Source organism: Odocoileus virginianus, chromosome 5 (genome assembly GCF_023699985.2).
Source record: "Odocoileus virginianus isolate 20LAN1187 ecotype Illinois chromosome 5, Ovbor_1.2, whole genome shotgun sequence".
Classification (NCBI taxonomy): Eukaryota; Metazoa; Chordata; class Mammalia; order Artiodactyla; family Cervidae; genus Odocoileus; species Odocoileus virginianus.
Genome location: NC_069678.1, coordinates 2522275 through 2547714, shown reverse-complemented (window position 1 = coordinate 2547714; position 25440 = coordinate 2522275). Strand labels below are relative to the sequence as shown.

The window sequence follows — 25440 nt, the reverse complement described above, 5'->3', positions numbered from 1 at the left end:
TCTTCACTGCCACCTTCGTGGTCTAAATGGACTAATGAAAGAGCCTCTTAGTAGCCTACCTACCTTGGCTGAGCCCCTACAACTCATCCTTTGTATATTAATCAATTCTCTTTTAAAAGTATAAATCGGATCATTTCACTCTGTTCTTAAAAGTGCACAGATTCCTTCCCCCTGCTTTTAGGAGAGTATACTGAATTGTCTGGGGCTTCCCAGGTGGCTCAGTGGTAAAGAATCTGCCTGCCAATGCACGAGATGAGGGTTCGATCCCTGTGTCAGGAAGATCCCCTGGAGAAGGAAATGGCAACCCACTCCAGTATTCTTGCCTGGAGAATCCCACGGAGGGAGGAGCCTGGTAGGCTACAGCCCATGATGTCACAAGAGTTGAACATGACTGAGCAACTAACACTTTCACTTCACTTTCTCAAGCTTAAGATGGTCTCAAAACCTCCATTCTTGGGTTCTTACCGAGTTCTGCCAAAACACTTACATAAATCTTTCATACACTTAACTGGAAAGCTCCTCTTCCACTGCCTTCCCTCATATTTGTTCTCTAGCCCATCATGGGCCACTCATCCTAATGCCGATTTTGACAAAAGAAACTTGAAATCTATAATAGCTCTGCACATCAACATATTATGAGGGGCCACATATAGATTTGCTCGTGAGAAAAAAAATATGAATTTTTTGGTATATATTTTTGTTTTTTTGTATTTATCTATATTTATAATGTATATATTCATAAACATTCTAGTTATCATAGTTTTCAAAATTCAGAAATATCTCAAACAAAAAATACCCCAAGTGCTTGAGCTCTGTTGTAGGGGAAACAATGGTACAGGCTAAAAATCAGACCTGGTTGAGTTCTGCCTCTGGTACTTATTATCAAGCAATTAGGAGTTTCTAAACTTTGGAAGGAAGCACAGTAAGACAGATGAGACATGTATGTCAGCAGAGTAAATGTTGTAGTAAGCAGAGCTGAGTTTACTGTACTTGTCTGCACACTTTGCAGTGGCCCCAAGGACACACATGCCCAGGAAATGGGGGGTGTGCACAGTGTGGCAACAGTACTCCTGGGAATAGTCTGAAGGAAGATGGCAGGAGAAAAAAGTCCAAAGGGACAGAGTCTGTGAGCTGGAGCATGTGTGGCTGGTAACAGGATGTCTGGCCTGAGACCAGACAGGACAGAAACATAGGGTTGTTTCTCTTAAGAAAAGGAGCATGCAGTTTCTAGCTCCACATCTTTGATCTGATTGTGGCATTACAGGTAGGTAGCTTCTAGGCTAAGGTAGGAGACAATCATCTTGAATATAGATAATTACCTTGGATTTTTAAAAAAATTATTTATTTATTTTAGCTACCCTGGGTCTTAGTTGTGTCAGGTGAGATCTTCGATCTTCATTGTGACATGTGAGGTCTTTTAGTTGTGGCATGCAAACCCTTGGTTGTGGCATGTGGGAACCAGTTTCCTGACCAGGATTGAACCCAGGCCCCCTGAATGGGGAGCACAGAGACCTAACCACTGGACCACCCGGGAAGTTCCAGTTCCTAGTTTTATGGAAAAATACTTTTGTTTAATAAATTAACATCAGAATCCTGACAGGAATAGACAAAAATCTGCCACCGTAATTTTCCTCTCAGAAAATAGGAAAAATGAGGGAATCTAATGGCATTCTTAGTGTATATTCTAACCACTAAATAGATCAGGAAGAGTTAAAGAAGGAATATTTATATTATGAGTTGTTGTTGTTTTTTTTTTGGATACAGGGGGATAATTGAGGGTGGAAAAGAACTACTAATCCTTAAGTCTTAACCAACTGTGAGAACCTGCTGACGCTGGGCAGAGTGAGACAGACAGGAAGCTATTGGAAAGCTCTTGGTGTTTACCTGCTACATCTGAAATAACTATTGTTTTATGTAAGAAAAGAGGACATTCTCAACCTCACACTTGGGGTGAAAGAAAGGTAGATGACATGATAAATTTGAGGATGTTAAGGAGCTACTTTTGCCAATGTCAGTTTTTTAAATTGTTGTTTGTACTCTTAAAATCTCTGTACTGAGTATATACTAGGTGATATCAATTTATGCAGAATTTAATACGACCCTGAGCTATGTACCATGAACCCACTTTAGAGATGAAAGAAACTGTAGGATTTTTATTATTCTGCCAATTATATTTTTGGGCAACGGATGAAAACAAATTCACCATCACTTTGGTATACATGATCTCATGCTGCTCTGGTTATTCATGTGATGATCTCGCCTCCTCACATAACTCATGACGGGCTCCTGAAGGAGGGTGAGCACTGGCCTCAGGAGACCATGATCACACCCGAGCCTACTCTGTCCACTGTCTGGCTCCGCAGCTTTGGGCAGATTGCTTAGCCTGCCTGGGCCACATCAGTAGAGCAAGGGATGTGGAGAAGAGGCACTTTAGAGCTCCCTCCCACTCTCTGTTCCACAGTATTACAAAAAGGTCAATCGTTCTTGTTCAAGCTCGCCTTTTTTTCATAGCGCTGAGTTTAGAGGACTCTCCCATGAGAGCTCTTGAACTGTTAAAGAAATCTGCTGTGCTTGTGTGCTTCCAAACCCTGGTGCTGAAAAATCAGCCTCTGGTTCTATGTAGAAGAAGCCCTTAAAAATGGAACTAGACATAAGACTGTGATAGTCAGAGATATCACCATCAAGCATAGACAAGGGACGTATTTCATTATAATCCTTTAGGAAGGATTTTTCTCATCTTTACAGGTGGCAAAATCAAGGTTCTTTGTAGAACCTTTCTAAGTAAATATGCTACTTCAGTGGGGAACTATATTATTAGATCCTTCTTAGACTTTCATTTGCTTCTCCTGGAGAAAAATGTTCTAGATTTCCCAGGATAAGTCAAAAGTTTCTTATTATAAGTAATAAATGCTATCAGGGGCTCAGCATTCAAGTTAAAATAGCAAACAGACACATAATCATAACGTGAATCAAACTTAATGAAATGAAGACAGCTTGTATGTGCTAATGGACATTCCTTATATGCAAAGCTGAGCAACTATTTTTCTGGCTGTTTCCACCATCATTGCACAAGGGCTCTGGGGTCATGTCACAAGGAACATGCACTATCATCTCCACGCTATTATCACATTTACATGCAAAGAATTCCAGTTTTCCCACAGAAGAGGCACTTTTATGGGGGTCAGGGCTTTAGAGGAAGGGAGTAAAAAACACTCATAGAATTTCTCCTTTTCCTCAGAAGCTTTCACTTTAACAATGCTTGGCCATGAGTGCCTGCTGACTGGGAGGCTTTATCTCTAAATGGCCAAATAGGTGTCAAGGGAGGTGATGTGGGGATAACAGGGAAGAACTGGAAGAGGAATGGGGTCGGAAGCCCTGGCCAGTCCTACAGAGAGTGGAAGGCATTGGCATCCTCAGGTTGTAGAGTCTTGAGACCTGTAAGTGGCGGCAGTAGCTGATTTATAGATTATGGGTTCAGGAAAAGTGAGGGCATCTTATAGCATGTTGAAAAACTTGCTCTCAGGTCCAATACAGTAGCCGCTAGCCACAGGCAGCTCTTAACCAACTAAAATTAAATTAAAGTTAAAATTCAGTTCCTGTCAACATTTCAAGTGTTAACAGTCACATGTGACTAGCGGCTCTGGTCTTAGAGCAGATAGAGAGCATTTCCATAGCTGCAGCAAGTGCTATGGAATAGCATTTCTTGGGATGCTAGATTATCTGAGAAATCAATATTTAAAACTCTTGAAGTGAAATTATTACTAGGGAAGGCTATATCCTATACTGGTTAAGAACACAGACTCTGTACCTAAACTTCATAGACTCAAATCCTAGGTCCAGGCCTTGCTATCACCTGATCCCAGGCAAGTTACTAACCACTCTGTGCTTGGTTTCCACATCAGTAAAATGAGGATTCTGATGGTACAGATTCTAAAGGTTGTTGTGAGGATTAAATGGGTTAATGTATATAAATTACTTATGACTGTTTGCAACCCATAGTAAGTGCTATTTAAATGCTACTTCTTAAAATTATTAGTTTCACATTTAAACATATTTCTATTTGTTGTGGTTCAGTCACTCAGTCGTCTCTGACTCTTTGCAACCCCATGGACTGCAAAATGCCAGGTTTCTCTGTCCTTCACTATTTCCTGGAATTTGCTCAAATTTACGTCCATTGAGTTGGTGAGTTGGTGATGCCATCCAACCATCTCATCCTCTGTCGTTCTCTTCTCCTCCTGCCCTCAATCTCTCCCAGCAACAGGATCTTTTCCAATGAGGTGGCCAAAGTATTGGAGCTTCAGCCTCAGCATCAGTCCTTCCAAAGACTGTTCAGGGTTGATTTCGTTTAGGATTGACCGGTTTGATTTAGCATTATTACCGGGGAATAGATGCAAATAGATTTATGTGTCTGCCCTGTGCTGTAACCATCCTTCCCCGTGAATTAAATCTTTCAGAGCTAGGTGACACTCTCTTGTCAGCATGACTACATTTAGGGCTGGCTGAGCGCTGCTCCTTACTTGTACAGCAGAATGTCAGCTGCCTGGAGCACCGGGTATGTGAGCAGCCCCACGGTTCCATTCTGCTTCTCCTTGGCAGTCTTTGCCTGTAGGGTGAAGACAGGAGAGAAACAAATCTGACATGAGCCTAATTATAATGCTAAATTAAGAAATCTTAAAAGCAAGCAAAGGGTGATCTGAAGCCACCTGTAACAACATCCTGACTCAGTTCCTTTTAGCAAATCTGGCCATCTTCCGGCTGGCTTGTCTCCACATTCCAGGCCTAGGCAGGAAAATAAGGTGAATCCGCTTCCCCGCTGTACCTTGAAACGATCCTGCACTGCCACTATTTCTTTTCCATTTTATTAAAATAAAGGTCCAAGATTTTCTAGACTCCAAATCAGATAAATTCCAGATTTCACAGGGAAGGTCAGAAAATATCATGGAATTATATCAGTTAACATCAAATTGTTTGTGGAAACTTTCCAGAAGTCTCATACTGTGCTATTGACAAAACTGTAATGCCCCCTTAACATCACATTAAAACAAAACCCTGAAAATCATGGCTTTAAAAACAACGAAACTAAGAGAAATTTTCATCTTACCAATTCTAATGATCTGTCATGATCTTCAGGTGGGAAAGCAGTAAGAGTAAAGTGATTTCAATGAACAGTACAGGTTGTATAGACCAAAATATTTCCTTAACAGCAAAGCTAATGGAAACACCAGAGGTGATATAAGAAATATTTAACAACTGGTGAGTACTGGGTGCTGACTATAAACTACTGGTATGCACACCATTAGTATCAGCCCTAGTGGTACTAACCCCCTTGCTACAGGAAATTTGGCTTTCTGGGTAGAGTCGCTTATTAGCAGGGACTATTGTTGCAATTCACTGGTAACTGCTTCCAAGGTCTAGGTATATCATACCTGTAAACTGATAAATGGGGCCTCCCATGAGGCACAGTAGTAAAGAATCTGCTGGCCAATGGTTCAATTCCTGGGTCAGGAAGATCCCCTGGAGAAGGAAATGGAAACCCACTCCAGTATTCTTGCCTGGAGAATCCATGGACAGAGGAGCCTGGTGGGCTACAGTCCATGGGGTAGCAAAGAGTTGGACACAACTAAGCACGCACGCTAAATTGATATTTTGGTGTGTAAATAAGTTTTATTTGTTTATCTAATATGAATTACCTCTCTGAAATCCAGTGATTCCTGAATGAAATGAACAACTCAATTTATAAACTTGCGTGATTCCGAGAATCAAGCTCATACATGCCCTCACAGCTCAGGCTTCCTAAACGAAAATGCAGACATACGTTTTGAGGCTGGATCTGAATACCATAGTTTCTCCCTTTAATCGTCTTAATGTTCCATAATTTAGTTACAGGCTTTTCTGATTACTTCAAGCAATTTTTGGCTTGTTTTTGCTGCTTAGTCTCTAAGTCATGTCCAAGTCTTCTGCGACCCTACGGACTATAGCCAGCCAGGCTCCTTTGTTCATGGGATTTCCAAGGCAAGAATACTGGAGGAGGTTGCCATTTCCTTCTCCAGAGAACCTTCCCAACCCAGGGATCAAACCCGTGTCTCCTGCATTGGCAGGAGGATTCTTTACCACTGAACCACCAGGGAAGCCCAGTTTCTGGCTTACAGCACTACTACTGCTATAGGCTATTCATAGGAAATTTGAAAGTTGACCATACAATTCCTTCAGTACATCTCATTATAATGTCCATGATAAAGGTCAGTTTGCACTGATTATCAGGTAATTCTAACAAAAATTTAATTTGGAGACAAACAAATGAGAAAAGAACCCAACTTTTGAAAATTGCTACTGTATTAGATTTATAGTCTTTTTATATTAGAATACTAGATCTTGAAACCACAAAGGAAGTGGGGAGATGTGGGGAGTTCTAATATTTATTGGATACCTATTATGGGCCCCAGATGCCTCACACCTGTGTTAGCTCATCAATCTCAGCAGCCCTGATCCTATACTTCTACCCCGCTGTTTTGCCCCTCACTGCCCCAATCAAAACCAAGCTAGGGCTTCTTAGATCTTCCCATAGAACTGAAACCTTGTTCTCTTAAAACTTTTCATACTTTGATTTTTTGTTTAACTGTGCATGCATGCTAAGTCGCATCAGTCGTGTCCAACTCTGTGCAACACTATGGACTGTAGCCTGCCAGGCTCTTCTCTCCATGGGATTCTCCAGGCAAGAAGACCAGAGTGGATTGTCATACTCTCCTCCTGGGGATCTTCCTGACACAGAGATCGAACCCATATCTCTTAAGTCTCCTGCATTGGCAGGCAGGTTCTTTACCACTGGTGCCACCTGGGAATCTGTTCCAAAATAGACTACAAACCTCACAAGAGGTGCTGCATCGATCCATCTTGGCGACTGTGATATCTCCAGCACTTACCGTGCTATGAGACTAGCAGAAGGCATCATCAGTATTTGTTAATGAAAGAATGATGCTCAAAGGCATTTTCAAGCTCTAGGATAAGACTAGCTTTGAAATCCGTATTTTCCCCACAAATAAGAAATCACAGACTAGTGGAAGACTTATTCAGAATGCATTCACTGGCAACATGTTACCAGGAGATCCTCAGACACTATTTTAAAGTGGGAGCATTTCCCATTAAATCAGTTCTTTTAAAAGTGTTTCAGTGTTCAGTTTAGCATTACCATATTATGATAAAATGGGAAAGTCTTGCCGCAAACCAACATATGATAGAGAACATTATCAAATTTTGTTTCTAACTCCTGGCAGGTAATGATTCTACAGCACCACCAGTATGTCTTATTCAAGTACTGCCAGTTTAAAGCTCTGTTTCTCTCTGTAGTGTATGTGAAGCCTTCTGAACAACATTTTAAGGAAATCAGTGGCCCTGAAAATATGCTAGAAAGAAGTCTGATACTAAAATTAGTGTTCATGTCCTGGAGGGCTATGTACCTTCAGGTGTGATCCAATTACAAAATTACATGGGAATACTATGAATTACCCAATTTATATTTCTCAGTTGAACTTCTTAGAAAAAGAACAGACTTAATTTTTCTGTGAGTTTGAACTGTTGCTTAGACTCAATTTGTTTAAATGTGGAATAAAATATGTAGTCTCTTCTCCCCACAATGATAACCTTCAGGCCTTAATGGCCAGTTAATTCTGGTGGAGGCAACCTCAGGGTCTAGTAATCCAGAAATGGTGATTGTTTGTTAATTAGAACGTGGCACATTCAAAGTTATTACCAAGTCTATCTAACGGTCACTCAGGACTGACCAGGCACAGATAAAATCAAATAATGGATATTTTAAACCAGTTTTTCAGTTCGAAAGAATCTTGGAGAAACCTTTTATTTTCTGTTTCATATCCTGAAGCGATGAGGTTAAAGATACTGGTCTTGCTAGCCACTAGTGCATAGCAAGCCAAAAAACTCAGGATTCCCAGAGCCTAACACAAAAATAAACAGAGGGGGAAAATAGCTGCAGTGGGGACTGAACTTCTTTCTGTTTATTAATCAGATCACTGGCATTTACCTTCCATTGGTGTAAATGTTGTAATCGAGGTAATCTGACCATGCAGGTAAGGATCCAACTTAATTGTGTGTGCTCAGACACCTGAAGAAATAAAATAGAACATTAACAAAGGTGGTCAATATCATCTTGCATATAAGGCAAAACTAAATGGACAACAGGTATTACCTTGACTAAAATATCCCAGATCATGGTAATTTAAAAAATCAAGGGAGTTAATTCATAATGCATAGAATTTTAGATGCAGAAGACATCTTAAAAACTACCCAATACCATTACTAGTCTAGTATTTCAATCTTCTTCACAACATCCCTAGCCAGCAGCTGACCAGACATTGCTTCAGCATCTTCAGTGAGGGGACTTCATTATGTCCTGAGGCATCTATTTCAGCACAGGGGATCTAGTCAGGATTTTATAATAACTTTGTATGGGGTGTAATCTATAAAAATATGGTATCACTATGCTGTATACCTGAAACTAATATAATAAGTCAACTATATGTAAAAAAAAATAAAAGCCAAGGAGAAAAGACACCCATGCACACGCATAAATACGCATACACACTGGTCCAATCCTCTAAATATATGAAAGCAGCTGTAACATCTTACATGTAAACGGCAAAAAAAAGGTACTGGACTGAAAATTAAAGATTGAGTCCTTTAGACCCAGAGTAGTTTGAAATTTAGGAGTCAATTTATCATCTGAAAGGGTGTTTTTATAGTTTCTATTTTTCCTTTTTTTTTTTTTTAAGAAGAGGTTTAATCAACAAGAAAATATAACCTTTTCCCAATTTGTTTTTGTTTTAACCAAATTAAATCAAGTCACCAAATCTGGCAACAATTGGGATGATTCTTGGGTCTGGGCCAGGTTCTAACTGGTCACCGAGAATTTAAGGCCTATGCATCCCGTTTCAGGACCCTGGGGATTTTGAGCCCTTCATCCATTGTGGCTTTGTGTGTGTGTGCCCATCTGATTTCCTTAAAAAGCAGAGACTGTTGCCAGCTCTGGAAAGTGGCCCCAAATGTGTTCTTTGTGGGTTTTGCAAATGGAACATAAAGGAATGAAGCTGAATCAGCCCAGGCCTATTTTACTAGCAAGGAATCGCCATCTGGCATAAGATAGTTTCTCGGTTTTTTTTTTTTCCCCTCAAGTCATGGAGAGGGAAGAGTTGTTTTTCACATGTTTGACAAGGAATCGCTTTTAAAGTTTTGCAAGTTGCTGGGCTGAATCTGTCATCTTTCTTCCAAGAGGCATTTGGGGTTCATCGAGGGCAGTGACTTTGACAGCACTGTCCATGCAAATTGCTAACTGCTGCTGTGAACAAACAGCTATCAGACAGAAACAGGAACCCTGGCTGGAAGCAAGAGGGTTACAGTCGCTTCCAGTCACCAGCAAAACACATTGCCACTTGAGCTAATAAAATAAGAGCTGTTTTTTGACATGAAAAACTAGGAGAGACTTTTTTTTCCTTCTTTACTGAATTAGGAAAGGAATAAAAACACTGAAAATAACCATGAACATGTGGAAAGAGACAAGATGATCCCTTTCCTTCAACTAGGGCTCAAGAGCTCAGCTTTGGTGATATGCAAACAGATACCACGACGTCTCTATAAAGTCAAGTATTTTCCTTGGAGTAGCTTTATATTTGGATATATGGAATGAGACCTACTGAATATTCTGCAGAGATCTTCCTGGTGTTTCCAAATAATGTGGCATAAAATTAATTCAACTATTCTTATATAGAAAAAAGTAAGAGTTTTTGGTCAAAGACAATTAATTTTCATAATTTATCATTAATAAGTACATCAGAAAGGTACTATACTTTAGGATTTGGCTCTCTTAATTTATTCATATTCATGGCTACTGCTTGGAAGCGATCAGATTTCTATCTGGAGAAAGTGAAAATGGTATTAAATATAGTACATGCTAACTATTCTTGTGAAATCACAAATAAAATAAAAATATAACCCGTTTCAGCCACAGAAAAACAAAAGCATGGAACAATAAAGTGGTCTATTGACCATCCACAAACAAGTCGGCAGTGATTTAAGATTTCTGACCTCTTAATCATAACAAATGAAGACATACGTCTTCTGCAGTTACAGTCATTTTGCCTACCTTGTCCACTGCTGTAAAACAAGAGTCTGGCACACTACAGGGGCTCAATAAATATCTGGTGAATGTATCAACAGTAACAAAGGCTGCAGAAAGAATGGTTAGGACCACAAAGAATCCATTAGCTTTAGCAACAGACTTGGTAATCTGGCCAAAATCAGTTTCAGGGGAGTGACTGGGATGAATGCTGAACTATAAAGCGGTGGTTGAAATGTGACTAGGAGGCAGCATATAAAGATAGATGTACAAGTAAAGCATTAAGCAGAGTTCCTTGTGCTACACAGTATGTTATCATTTGTTATTTATTTTGTATATAGTATCAATAGTGTATATAAAGCAACTATATGCCAGTAAAAATTAATTAAAAAAAGAGTAACTAAACAAAATGTATGGCAAACACCTGTGAAAATATGAAATGTCAAAGTAGTATCCATTAAATATGGAACAAGAAAAAAAAGGAAATAAAGGAAATATAGCAGAGCTCATAAGAGCTCTCTCTCTGAGGTTAAGCCATGGTTTCTGAATGCTAGTTCTGCCACTCATTAGCTGGATAACCCTGTATAAATGACTTAACCTCTCTGTGCCTCAGTTTTATCATGTATAAAATGAGATAGGTTAACAACAGTATTCACCTGACATTGCTTGGTAGAGTACCTAGCATTCAGTAAGCACTCAATACATGATTGCTATTCTTGTTCGGTCCCTAAGTGGAATCTGACTCTTCGTGAACCCATGGACTGCAGCACGCCATCCTTTCCCATCATTTACCATCTCCAGAAGTGAAGTCGCTCAGTCACGTCCGACTCTTTGTGACCCCATGGACTGTAGCCTACGAGGCTCCTCCATCCACAGGACTCTCCAGGCAAGAATACTGGAGTGGGTTGCCATTTCCCTCTCCAGGGGATCTTCCCGACCCAGCGATCAAACCCGGGTCTTCCTCATTGCAGGCAGACGCTTTAACCTCTGAGCCACCAGGGAAGCCCCTTCTCCAGAAGTTTGCTCAAATTCATGTCCATTGTTTCAGTGATGCTATCTAACCATCTCATCTTCTGCTGCCCTCTTCTCCTTTTGCCTTCAATCTTTCCCAACATCAGGGTCTTTTCCAGTGAGTCAGCTTTTTGCATCAGGTGGCCAAAGAATTGGAGCCTCAGTTTCAACATCAGTCCTTTCAGTGAATATTCAGAGTTGAATTCCTTCAGGATTCACTGGTTTGATCTCCTTGCTATCCAAGTGATCTCAAGAATCTTCTCTGGCACCACAATTCTAAAGCATCAATTCTTTGGCACTCAGCCTTCTTTATGGTCCAACTCTCATGTCCTTACATGACTACTGGAAAAACCACAGCTTTGGCTATACAGACCTTTGTTAGCAAAGTGATGTCTGCTTTTTAATACACTGTCTAGATTTGTCATAGCTTCTCTTTCAAGAAGCAAGCATTTTTTAATTTAATGGCTGCAGTTACCATCAACAGTGATTTTGGAGCCTGAGAAAATAAAATCTGTCACTACTTTTACTTTTTCTCCTTTTATTTGCCATGAAATGATGGCATCATATGCCATGATCTTAGTTTTTTGAAGGTTGAGTTTCAAACCAGTTTTTTTTATTCTCCTCTTTCACCTCATTAAGAGGCTCCTTAGTTCCTCTTCATTTTCTGTCATAAGGGTGGTGTCACCTGCATATCTGAGGTTGTTATTTCTCCCAGCAATCTTGATTCCAGCTTGTGATTCAGTCATTATAGTTATAGAAATTTCAGAAAGAATCTTTTAACTTTTTATGCTGAGATAATTATAGATTTACTTATAATTGTAAAAAATAATACTAATGAGAGATCCAGTATACCCTTCACTCAGTTTCCCCCAAAGGCAACACCTTGCATAAATATAGTACAATCTCACAACCAGGAAACAGAATTTGATACAATCCATTCACCCTATTTAGACTTCACCAGTATTACCTGCACTCATTGTGTGGGTGTATTTAGTTCAATGCAATTTTATCATATGTGTAAGACATTTCTTTTTTAAGGAGGATAGAAACAAAGGTAAGTGGTAGGGATTGAGAATTAAAAAATTGTTTTTTTTTTTAAAGTGGGATAAACCTACATCTTCCTCTGACACATGAAGAAAAGAAATAAATACAGATGAGGATCTATCTTGTGGGATAACAGTGGAGAGCAGAAAGTGAGAGAACTTCAACTCTAATGGGCTCCGTTATCTCTGAAAACAGAAGACAGGGGGATTACAAACAAATGGGCTAAGAAATATACTCAATGGAATTGCTGGGCTTGATAGGAAGGAAAAAAAGTATTCTGGAATAGAGCTGTGTAAGACTTGACTCTTTGCTGGTGCTTCTGTGAATGAAAGAGGACAATCATCTTTAGAATACACTCATGAGGAAACTGGTATTCTTCAGGGCTGGCTAAAATTTTTTTGCCTAAACATTTTTTAAAATTTGTAGAAAAAATAAACCAGTTCATTGCATCTTTAATTTCCTTTGGTCAGTAAGAATTTTTAATAGGATCTTAAAAGCACTAAACAGAAGGCAAAAATCTTGGTAATTGAAACTAGATTAAAATTAATAACATGTTTTTATCAAACACCACTATTAAAAGGGGCTTCCCTGGTGGCTCAGACAATAAAGAATCTTCCTGCAATGCAGGAGACCCGTGTTCGATTACTGGGTTAGGAAGATCCCCTGGAGAAGAAAATGGCAACCCACTTCAGCATTCTTGCCTGGAGAATTCCATGGACAGAAGAGCCTGGCGGGCTACAGTCCATGGGGTTGCAAAGAGTCAGACACAACTGAGCAACTAACACTTTCACACTGGTTGCTTTGCTTGGGAATTCTTTCCAGGCAGTAAACTGGAGCCATTGTCTCCCATCTCTCAGGGATCACTTCCTGTCCTTCTTCGCCTGATGCTGAAGTCTCCTGAACCATTAAAAGAGGGGCAGAGGGACTTCCCTGGTGGTCCAGTGGTTAGGAATCAACCTGTCAATGCAGGACATGGATTCACTCCCTGGTTTGGGAATATCCCACATGCTGGAGAGCAAATAAGTCCGTGCACCACAACTACTAAAGCCTGGGTACTTAGAGCCAGAGCTCTGCAACAAGAGACGCCACTGCAGTGAGAAGCCAGCGCGCTACAACGAAGAGTAGTCCCTACTCGCTGCAACTAGAGAAAGCCTACCTGCAGCAATGAAGACCCAGAACAGCCAAAAATAAAATAAATAAATAAAAATTATTTTTAAAAAAGAGGAAAAAAAGGAAGTCGCAGGGTGGGAAGGGATGTTTGCAAACAGAATACTCTGGTATACAGACTATGTAAAGAATGCCTACAAATTGATAAGAAAAAAGCAGTATAACCTTATGAAAACCAACCAAATGTTCTAAGTACAAATTAGTGATACCACTACACACTCACCAGAATGATTAAACTGAAAAACCCAAAATAATACCAAGTATGGTCAGGATATTGAGTAAACAGAACTCTTATACTGGGCTGAAGTGAAGTGAAAGTCGCTCAGTCGTGTCGGAATCTTTGCAACCCCATGGACTGTAACTCGCCAGGCTCCTCGGTCCATGGGATTCTCCAGGCAGAATACTGGAGTGGGTTGCCATTCCCTTCTCCAAGGAATCTTCCTGAACCCAGGGATTGAAGCCTGGCCTCCTGCATTGCAGGCAGATGCTTTACCTTCTGAGTCACCAAGGAAGCCCTTTATACCGTGCTGTGGGAATGTAAACACTGTTCCACCACCTTTGAATGCTGACTGTATCCACTAATACTCAGCATTCATGTAACACATGACTCAGGTATTCCATTTCTATGTACATACCTTAACAGAAATGTTTACATAAGTTCACAAAAATACACGTGCAAGAATGTACTGTAATAGCCTCATATTGTAAGTAATCCAAATGTCCACCTACACAGAATGCATATATTGTGGTATACTCACTCAAGGGAATACTACAGCAATGGGGAAGACTAAATTACATTTAACAACATGAATGAATCTCATAAACATAATGGTGAATGAAAGAATCCAGATGTAAAAGAGTATGTACTAAATTATATTGAATTTAAAACCAGGTTATCTTGGGAAAGGGATGGTTAGTAAATGGAAAGGGGAATAAAGATCAACACAAATTACCCATGTAAGCTACACATGGGTGTGTTCAGCTTGTGAAAATAGGCAAAAGGCTTGTAAATCTAAATACATTTGGTCTTGAATAAAACAAAATGAAAACTTTTCTGTTGCTTAGAAAAGGTGGAGGGACTGCTGGAACAGCAGAGTAACAACCTCTGAAAATCTGCTCCTCCATAAAAACTATGAGAACACAAGCAAAAACTATCAAAGTCAAGTTTTATAAAACTCCAGAAAATTAACCAAAGGCTTGCAATCATCCGAAGAATAATTCAGAAAAACATTACAGTCTCAGTAAGAACAGACAGCCTGGTGGCATTTTAACTTGCTTGATCCCCATCAGTCTCTCCCCGTGTCTGTGAGGCCATGAAAACAGCAGCCTAGCAGCCAATGGTAGGGAAAGTAGAGGTCTGGAGCTCCTCATAAAGACCCAACCCCAGATAATCGTCACTACTCAACCAGACAGCTGCCCATTCGGAAAATGGGGAAAAGCCCCTCATTTGCAGGGCTGGCGATTATTTGACCTGATTTAGAGTTCACTCAGTCAGAAATGCCTTCTCCTTAGCATATGTTTCAAAAATAATCACCAGTAATGACTTAATATTACTGCTGTCTGAGGGGCTGATACCAGGAGGAGAAAAACAAGATGCTGGCTAAAAAATCTTATGGAGAAAAGCTGGGAAATGATATGCTTATGGAGGGCTTTGAAAAGATATGACATGTTCCTGGGCCTCTGGCAAGGAATGCCCAGAAAAAATGTGAGAAAACCCCAATCTCTTACCTCTGGCTCATCTTGAGGCCCTGTGTAAGCCCCTCAGCAAAGGGTTGAAATACAGGATCAAAGCATTTAGACATTTCTGCTCAATCATTGGTGGGCTCAGTAGTAAAGAATCTGCCTGTCAATGCAGGAGACACAGGTTTGATCCCTGGGCTGGGAAGAGCGCTGGAGAAGGAAATGGCAACCCACTCCATTATTCTTGCTGGGAAGTCCCATGGATAGAGGAGCCTGGCAGGCTACAGTCCATGGGGTCACAACGAGTTGGACATGACTAAACAACAACAACAACCAGCTCAATCTTTACCTGAACACTAAGCTAACCCAGCAGAGATTGTAGTGACCACACAGGACTGTGAAGATGGACTTTACAGATTTGCTGCAGAAAAGTCAATCAGCAGACACAGCAACAACAACGAAATGAACCCTCAGTGGTGGGCAGAGAGCAGATTTCACTAGTAAATTCCTATAAACATTGAAAAAGTCAATACCAATTCTTCACAATCTCTTCCAAAAAAATAAGAGAAGAAGGCACTCTTCCTTACTCATTCTAGGAGGCCTGTATTACACTGAAACCAAAACCAGGCAAAGGCATCATAACAAAATAAACTATAGACCGATGACATGAATATACATGCAAAAGCCCTCAACAAAACACTAGCAAATTAAATTCAGCAACATACACAAGGCATTACACAACATAATCAAGTGGGATTTATTCCAGAAATGCAAGCTTGTTTTAACATCCCAAAATCAATCAATGTAGTACTATACTAATTTAGAAAATGTAGTACTGGTATAAAGATAGAACATCACTGCAGATGGTGACTGCAGCCATGAAATTAAAAGATGCTTGTTCCTTGGAAGAAAAACTATGAGCAACCTAGAGAGTATATTGAACAGCAGAGACATTACTTTGCCAACAAAGGTCCATCTAGTCAAAGCTATGGTTTTTCCAGTAGTCACGTATGGATGTGAGAGTTGGACTATAAAGAAAGCTGAGCACTGAAGAATTGATGCTTTTGAACTATGGTATTGGAGAAGACTTAAGAGTCCCTTGGACAGCAAGGAGATCCAACCAGTCCATCCTAAAGGAAATTAGTCCTGAATATTCATTGGAAGGACTGATGCTGAAGCTGAAACTCCAATACTTCGGCCACCTGATGCAAAGAACTGACTAATTGGAAAAGACCCTGATGCTGGGAAAGACTGAAGGCAGGAGGAGAAGGGGAAAACAGAGGATGAGATGGTAGGATGGCATCACCTACTCGATGGACATGAGTTAGAATGGACTCTGGGAGTTGGTGATGGACAGGGAGGCCTGACATGCTGCAGTCCATGGAGTTGCAAAGAGTTGGACATGACTGAGTGACTGAACTGAACTGAACTGATAGATCAATGGAAAAGAAGTGAGAGCTCAGAAAGAACAGTCTCTTCAACAAATAATGCTAGGACAACTGAATATCCACAGACACATAGCTACATGCATAAGAATGAGGCTGGGCCCCTACTTCTCACCACATATAAAAATTAACTCAAGATGGATCAAGGACCTCAGTGTAACAGCCAAAAGTATAAACTGCTTGGGAAAAAAACTAGGAGTAAATTTTCCTATTTGACCTTGTTGTTAATCAGTGATTTGCTAGTCCATGACTCCAATAGCACAAATAACAAAAGAAAAAAAAAAAACAGATAAACTGGTCTTTTTTTTTCCCTCTCTTTTTTTTTTTAATTAGTTGGAGGCTAATTACTTTACAATATTGTAGTGGTTTTTGTCATACACTAACATGAATTAGCCATGGATTTACATGTATTCCCCACCCCGATCCCCCCTCCCACCTCCCTCTCCACCCGATCCCTCCGGGTCTTCCCAGTGCACCAGGTCCGAGCACTTGTCTCATGAATCCAACCTGGGCTGGTGATCTGTTTCACCCTAGATAATGTACATGTTTCGATGCTGTTCTCTTGAAACATCCCACCCTCGCCTTCTCCCACAGAGTCCAAAATTTTCAAAGGAACCATCAAGGAAGTAAAAGATAATTTACAAAACAGGAGAAAGTGAGTGAAGTCGCTCAGAAGTGTCTGACTTTTAGTGACCCCATGGACTGCAGCCTACCAGGCTCCTCCATCCATGGGATTTTCCAGGCAAGAGTACTGGAGTGGGGTGCCATTGAAGTTACCTGTAAATCATGTCTGATAAGAAAGTTGTATCCAGACTATGTAAAAAACTCATCCTTCAACAATGAAAAGACAGATAATCCAATTTAAAATGGGCAAAGGATTTGAAAAGACACTTCTTCAAAGAAGATACACAAATAACTAACAGGCACATGAAAAACTGCTCAACATCATTAGTCATTAGGAAAATGCAAATCAAAACTAAGCTGAGAAAAAACAATACATTGAGCTATCACTTTACACTCATTAGGATAGTTAAAATTTAAAAAAAAAATGGACAACAAAAATGCTTGAGGAAAGAAATGAAGAATTTGGACTCCTATACAGATCTTCTTCAACTTACAGTGGGGTTACCTCCTGATAAATCCATCGAGTTGAAATATCCTAAGTTGAAAACGCATTTAATACAGCTAATATATAGAACATCACAGTTTAGTCTAGCCTACCTTAAACATGATCAGGACATTTACATTAGCTATATTTGGGTAAAATTATCTAGGACAAAATCCATTTTATAATACAATGTTGAATGTTTCATGTAATTCATTGAATACTATACTGAAAATGAAAAACAGAATGGTTGTATAGGTATAGAATTGTAAGTGCGTCAGTTGTTTACCCCTGTAATGATGGGGCTGCCTGGAAGCTGTAGCTTGCTGCTGATGCCCAGTATCATGAGAGTTGCTAGCCTGGGGGGAGGGGGGGGGGGATTAAAACTCAAAATTCAAAGTACCATTTCTGCTACAATATTTATTGCTTTTGTACCATTGTAAAGTTGAAAAACTGTAAGTTGAACAATCCTAAGTCAGGGACCCTTTGTACATTTGTGGTAGAACTCTCATACCAAGTAGTGTAGCCACTTTCAAAACACTTTTTAACAGTTCCCCAAAATGTTAAATATAGAGTTACTGTATCACCCAGCAATCTCATTCCTAGATCTACACCAAGATAACTGAACTATACAACTATAAAAAAACTTTACAGAAATTTTCTGAGTAGCATTTTTCATCTGGAAAATATCTGGGAAAAATGCATGCATGTTCTGCTGCTAAGTTATGTCCTACTGTTTTGCGACCCCAAGACTGTAGCCTCCCAGGCTCCTCTGTCCATGGGATTTTCCAGGCAGGAATACTGGGTTGCCTTTTCCTTCTCCAGGGGATATTCCCAACCCAGGGATCGAACCCACATCTCCTGCATTGGCAGGTGGATTCTTTACCTCTGAACCACCAGGGAAGCCCCCTGGAAAAGTGGAAACAACCCAAATACTAACTAATGAATTCACTGACTAATGGATGAATGAACAAAATGTGGTATATCCATACAATGGAATATTACTCAACAATAAAAACAAATGAAGTACTGATAAATATTACCAAATAGACAAACCTTGAAAACACGATGCTAAGTGAAAGAAGTCAATCACAAAATGCACTTGTAAGAAATGTTCAAAACAGGCAAACTCATAGAAAACAAAGTGAATTAGAGATTGCCATGGAAAGGGGAGAGGAGCAAAGGAAGTGACTGCTCATGGGTACTGGGTTTCATCATGGAGTGATGAAAATGTTCTAAATTTGACTGTGGTGACGGATGCACAACTCCGTGAACACTAAAAGTCATTTCACTGTACACTTTAAATGAGTAAATTGTATGGTCCTTACCATGGTCTATCATGATCATCTCTTCCTACTCAACCCTATAATGTCTGGATTCTAATCCTCCTCCTCACTCTCTTTGCTCTCCCTTCTCCAGCCATGCTGACCTACTTACGTTTCCTGAATATACCAGACACACTCCCCACTTAGGGGCTTGGCACTGATTCTTCTCTGATAGCAATTCTCTTTCCCCACATTACTCACCTCACTAACTCCCTCACATTAAATCTTTGCTATAATATTATCTTATCTTACCTTATCTTACCCAGCCATGCTGTCTAAAATAACAACCTGTTTCCCTCAACACCACTCCCAATTCCCCTTAGCCTTTTTCTATATAACCTATCACCTTCTAATATACTTTGTTCGGTTTATTTATTATAATCATTATTTATATTGTGTCACTTAAATACAATTTAAGTACCATGGTGGCAAAGATTTTTGTCTCTTTTCTTCATTGATATGAGTATCTGACACAGGATCTGGGACACTGCAAGTATTCAATAAATATTTGTTAAATGAATGCATGAAATGAAAACATTAAAGGTTTGTCAACAGGGTGATATCTAGATAAAAGGTGGCATATTTGTATAATGGCACACTAACCAAATATAAAAAATTAACATGAGATCACAAAAACATACTGCTATGTGGGAAAGGGAAATTGCAAAAAGATTCTACAATACAGCACCGCTTGTATTATTTTTTTTAAACCACACAATTAAAACTATTGTATATTGCTCATGGGATTGCACATGAAAACAGGTGTGACAAATTGGCTAGACTGATACAGGCCAAGTCCAAGATTTCATTGCCTGAGGATAGAGAAAAGGGATGCAGGGAGGAGGGGTGAGAGGAGCGGGCAAGGAAAGAAGGAAAGGTTCCTTCAACTTTAATACAGGAGATTTAATACAGGAGATCAAGCAAATATGACAAAACGTCAACAATATTCATCCTTTGTTTTGGGAACATGAGTGTCTGTTATACTATTTCCTGTGTTTTGCTGAATTTAAATTTTTTCAAAAACATTTAACAAGTACAGCAGAGCATGATACAAAAAAAAAATACAGTTGCCAGGTATTGATCAAATCCATTCAAGCAATTAGCTAATTCAATAAATCTTAGATCAACCATCTAAGTGCCCCTTGGGATTTTACTATTTCCTACATAAATGTTATCTTCCCAGGAATCAGGTACTTTTAAATTTTGGTTTGGGCACTTGTAAGACTGTTCAGATACAAATTCCCATTTATTGTTTTCTCTCAAAAACTAGCAATTTCATGCTGAGTTATCTTTATTAGACTCTTATCATCCCCATCACAAATCCCCCTAACAGGGGCCTTGTTTGGGGATCTGATTTTAATTAAAAGAACTCTGATTTTAATTAAAATTAAAAGTTTATCATTGATAAACTTTCATTCACTCTCTTCAACTGGTCTGCCTCCTGTTGGTACTTCTGTTTGCCAATGAATATCTATCAGTACACATTTGGATTTTTCTAAACTTTTTTCTTAGTCCAATACTTGCAAAGATAAATAAGTAGCTATTTAAGTCTACTCCAGACTGAAAAGTCACCTCCCTCTAAGTTCTATTGCTTAATTTATACATGTGTATGTGTAAACATATGTATTTTTTTTAATCTATAGCAGTATATTAGTCTGCTTTTTTTAGCTTATGCTGGGTAACAACCCTAAATAAGCCGCTCCTATAGCAATGGTTTCTTCTTCATTCACATCATGTATTAGTAGCTGTAGGCTGGCGTGTGTGTGTGTGTGTGTGTGTGTGTGTGTGTGTATGTGCGTGCACGAACTCAGCCATGTCTGACTCTTTGTGACCCTATGGACTGTATCCCACTAGACTGCCTATACGATTTTCCAGGCAAGAATATTGGAGTGGGTTGCCATTTTCTCCTCCAAGGGATCTTCCCAAGCCAGGGAACAAACTCGGGTCTCTTGTGTCTCCAGCTTTGGCAGGTGGATTCTCTACCACTGGTGCCACCTGGGAAGCTACTTGGGAAGTTTACTCTACTTTATTTACCTTCTCATTCCAGGACCTAAATTGAGTGAGGAGGAAGGAAAAAGAGCAAGAGAGTTAGAACAAACATGGAATGGCTTGCAAAGATTCTGCTTGGGCATGGTGTGTATCACTCACTTTCCATTGGCTAGAACAAGTTATGTGGACAAGCCCAACAACAGTGGAGTATGACCAGATGGTTCTCCTATCTGATGCACTGCCTGCTGGTCGCATGGCAGTGGATGAGGACATATAACCCTCATACAGTAGGGGTTAGCAAACTGCTGCTCAGAGGCCAAATCTGTGGTTTCAGATATGTTCACATTGAGATTTTTTGAAAGATCTCATAGAGAGATGTCTAGAAGATAGCTAGAAACACACAAAAAATGTCTGAAGTTAGGAAGAAAGGTCGAGGATAGAAACAAAATTTGAGAGAAAATAGCTGAAAGTTATAGAAGCAGATGAAACTTCACGAGGGCAGAATATATATAATAGATCTATCTACCTACCTACTACTTCAGGACAGAATTATGGAGATTAAAGATGAATCAGTGAAGGAAATAAATGAATTATCAGAGTAGAGGAAAAATGAAGTTACTGTCTTAACATTGGGATCAAGAGAAAATCCTAAAAGGAATGAGGGAATCAATATATCAATGAGTCAGGGCAGTAAAGAAGTATAAGAAGAAAAGACTAAGGACAGGTAAATTAGAGGTCACATCGTGCTTCATTAAAAACCAACAAACATTGAGTTGTGTTCTTTATTTTGTAATATACAACAAGTAAGTACAAAATATATTTGTGAAAGGCATCTCTCCCTACATATATTTGTTGCTGTTTTGATTGGGATAAATAATATTTAAACAAGGAAAAATATAAATTAAAAATAGTTTAAAAACAAACAAAAATGATGGAAGTCTTAAATCATAAGATGATTTTCATATTCTTAAACTCTTTTATCTCTTGACTGAAATTCCCTACAATTCTTGGCAGAAAAGATCTTGTCAGTCTGATTCAAAGCACTATCTCAGGCAAAGCTTCTTTCTTTAATACTTTCCTTGGAGAGAGGTCAACAGTTGCAACAGTTGGTTTCACAGTGCTTCTTGCTGGTTTTACAAGATGTTTATGGAGCATGTTACAACAACATATCAAATAATTAGTTTACTGACTAAATTTGTGAGCAAGTTGTTTTTTAGGTACATTGTGAATAGGTGACTCGAAGCTCACATGACATTTTCATATCATATTTACTTTGCCTTTATCATTTTAAATGTCTGAAAGACAACTACATTGAACTATCTATAATGTTCTCACACAGTTTCATGGGTTTTTCTCTTTTTTTTCTTTTGACTTATACAACATTCTAAGTGCCTACTGATTATAAAAAATTTTTAATATTAAATAAACTTTAGTAAGGCATAATGTACAAACAGGAAGACAGACCCATTGCAGCTGCTCAGTCTTAGGAATTTTAATAAATCCATACACATGTGTAACGACCACACCAATCAAGATACAGGGCAGTTCAGTGCCACCCAAAAGTTTCTTCATACCACTTTGCAGTTAATTCTTCATCCCTTTCTCACCCTTGCTCCTGGAAACCACGGATCTGCTTTTTGTTATTATGGGTTAGTTCTGTCTGTTCTAGAATATCAAGTAATGTTAGTACATAATATGAATTATTCTCTTGTAGGCTTCTCTCGGCATAAAGTTTCTGCTAGTCCTTCATACTGTTACATACTACTTTTCACTTTGAATAGCAGTCCATTGACTGAATATTCTACAATCATGTGTTTATTTGTTGATGGACATCTGTATTGCTTTTAGTTTGGGACTACTGAGAGCAAAAACATTACGTACATTTATGTGGTGTTTAGTCACTAAGTCATGTCTGACTCTTGGGACCCCATGGACTATAGCCTGCCAGGCTCCTCTGTCCATGGGACTCTCTAGACAAGAATACTGGACGGAGTTGCCACTCGGTTCTCCAGGGGATCTTCCCAACCTAGGAATTGAACCTGGGTCTTCTGTATTGCAGGCAGATTCTTTGCCAGCTGAGCTACAAGGGAAGCACAAGTCATTTTGTAGACAATGTTTTCATTTCTCTTGAGTAAATGCCTAGGGAACTGCTGGGTCACATGATAAGTATATGTTTAATTTGATAAGAAACTGACTTTTTATACTCTTAATAGCAATGTATGAGCTCACACTGCTCTATATCCTTACCAAAACTTAGCCATATCAGCATTTTTCAATTTTAGTCATTCAAATGGGTAAAATGGTTTTTAAAAAAGAGTCATGTATTTGGAAATTAAAACACCTATTTCTAAATAAATCACAGATCAAATAAGAAATAAAAAAACTAGAAATCATTTACAAATGAGTTATGGTGAAAATACTACATATCACAACTTTGTGGATGCTGATAAAGCAGTACTTACAAGGAAATGAATATTTACATTTATATTAGAAAATAAGAATGGCTAAAATTAATGAGGTCCACTTAATAAAAATAACAACAAAGTAATATCAAAGACAATGGAAGCAAGAGAGGAAACAACAAAACTAAGGAAATAGAAAAGGAAGATATAACAGCGCGCACATGCATGCTAAGTTGCTTTGGTCATGTCAGACTCTTTGCGACCCTATAGGTGGTAGCCCTTGACTCCTCTGTCTGTGGGATTCTGGACAAGAATGCTGGAGTGGACTGCCATGCCCTCCTCCTGGAGATCTTCCTGACCCAGGGATCAAACCCGTGTCTCTTATATCTCCTGCAATGGGAGGTGGGTTCTTTCCCATTAGACCACGTGGGAAGCCCAAGATATGGTAGAGTCTCTCAAAACCAAATCTGTGCTCCAGAAAGATTAACAGAGTAGCCTCGAGCAAAAGTCATCAAGGGAAAAAAGGGAAGATGGGAATCTCAAGGAAAACAACTCACAAAAAGTGCTGCTAATGATAAAACATCAGATTTCAAGCAAAAGTTAGAATTTTGGAAAATATGCATCTATTACATGGGCTAGACATCTTCCCAATACTTAAAGACACTCCTGATATGATCTGTGCTGATAATTTCAAATGTGGTTTTTTTTTAAATAATGCAAATACAATCTGCCAAAATGTGTATGATCTAAAGATGGTAAGATTTATTTGTAGATAATACTTAAATGGGAAAAGCAAAACTTTAAAACATTTAGAAAATAATCATAAAGAATAGCTTTATGACATCAGGCCAGAGAACAATTTCTTGAAAAGACAACCAGAAGCACAAAACCATATAGGCAAAGGCTGAATTGTCTGCATTAAAATAAATACTTCCATATAATAAAAGACAGCATTTACAAATTTAAAAAGACAAGCCATAGACTGAAAAAAGGTAATGTAAAACAGACAAAGGATTAATATTTAGGATACATAAAGAAATAACTTCTACAAACAATAAAAAAAACACAATTTTTTAAGTGGGGAAAAAGGGTTGAATAAATAATTCACAGAAGAAAATGAAAGGTTTTAAACATGAAAAAATGCTTAACCTTACCAGTAGTCAGGGAAATGCCAATTAAAACAACAATGAGACAAGATATTCCATCTTTTATAATGGCAAAAATAATGTCTAATTATACCAAATATTGCCATAGACCAAAGGGAACTCTTCTTTTGGTGGGAACGGAAGTTGGAATGCCAGTTTGGAGAGCAATCTGGCAATATTCTTGGAATATTTTTTCCAATAGTCAGGTACGGATGTGAGAGTTGGGCAACAAAGAAAGCTGAGCGCCAAAGAATTGATGATTTTGAACTGTGGTATTGGAGAAGACTCTTGAGAGTTCCTTGGACTGCAAGGAGATCAAACCAGTCAATCCTAAAGGGAAATGGTCCTGAACATTCATTGGAAGGACTGATGCTAAAAGCTGAAACTCCAGTACTTTGGCCACCTGATGCTAAGAACTGACTCATTGGAAAAGACCCTGATGCTGGAAAAGACTGAAGACGGGAAGAGAAGGGGATGACAGAAGATGAGATGGTTGGATGGCATCACTGACTTGATGGACAAGAGTTTAAGCAAGCTGATGGAGAGGGAAGCATGGCGTGCTACAGTCCATGAGGCTGCAAAGAGTCAGTACTTCTGAGTGACTGAACTGAACTGAGCTGGCAATAATTCACTAACATTGATGTCATATATCCTCATGATTCCACTCTTGGGTAAATACACCTAGAAAAGCCTTTCAGAGGTGAACAAAAAGCATATGTAAGTATGCCCACTGTAGTATTATTCAGAGTAACAAAAAGTTAGAAAAAATCTAAATATCTTTTGCCAGGAAAATAACAATAAATTAAATAAACTGTGACAGAGCCAGGCAATGGTATATCATACAGCCATCAAAATGATTAAATCTCAAACACATAATTAATGCTGCATACAAAAAATATAGATTCAGGAAGATATGTGCAGCATAAAGCTATTTATGTAAAGTTCTAAAACATACAAAATAAATAATATGGATTGTTATGGCCAAATCATATGCAATAAAAATG

The 25440-nt window shown here is 39.0% G+C and overlaps 1 protein-coding gene across 1 annotated transcript in view; it reads right to left on the bottom strand.

Annotated features, from left to right (window-relative positions):
* Positions 1-25440, bottom strand: part of WARS2 (tryptophanyl tRNA synthetase 2, mitochondrial) — a 103180-nt gene that overhangs the window by 12901 nt on the left and 64839 nt on the right. The window contains exons 3-4 of the mRNA XM_020911317.2: positions 8036-8116; positions 4518-4603 (exon numbers count right to left, since the gene is read on the bottom strand). Coding sequence (XP_020766976.2) covers positions 4518-4603; positions 8036-8116 — 167 coding nt within the window. The remainder of the gene's footprint in view (positions 1-4517; positions 4604-8035; positions 8117-25440) is intronic.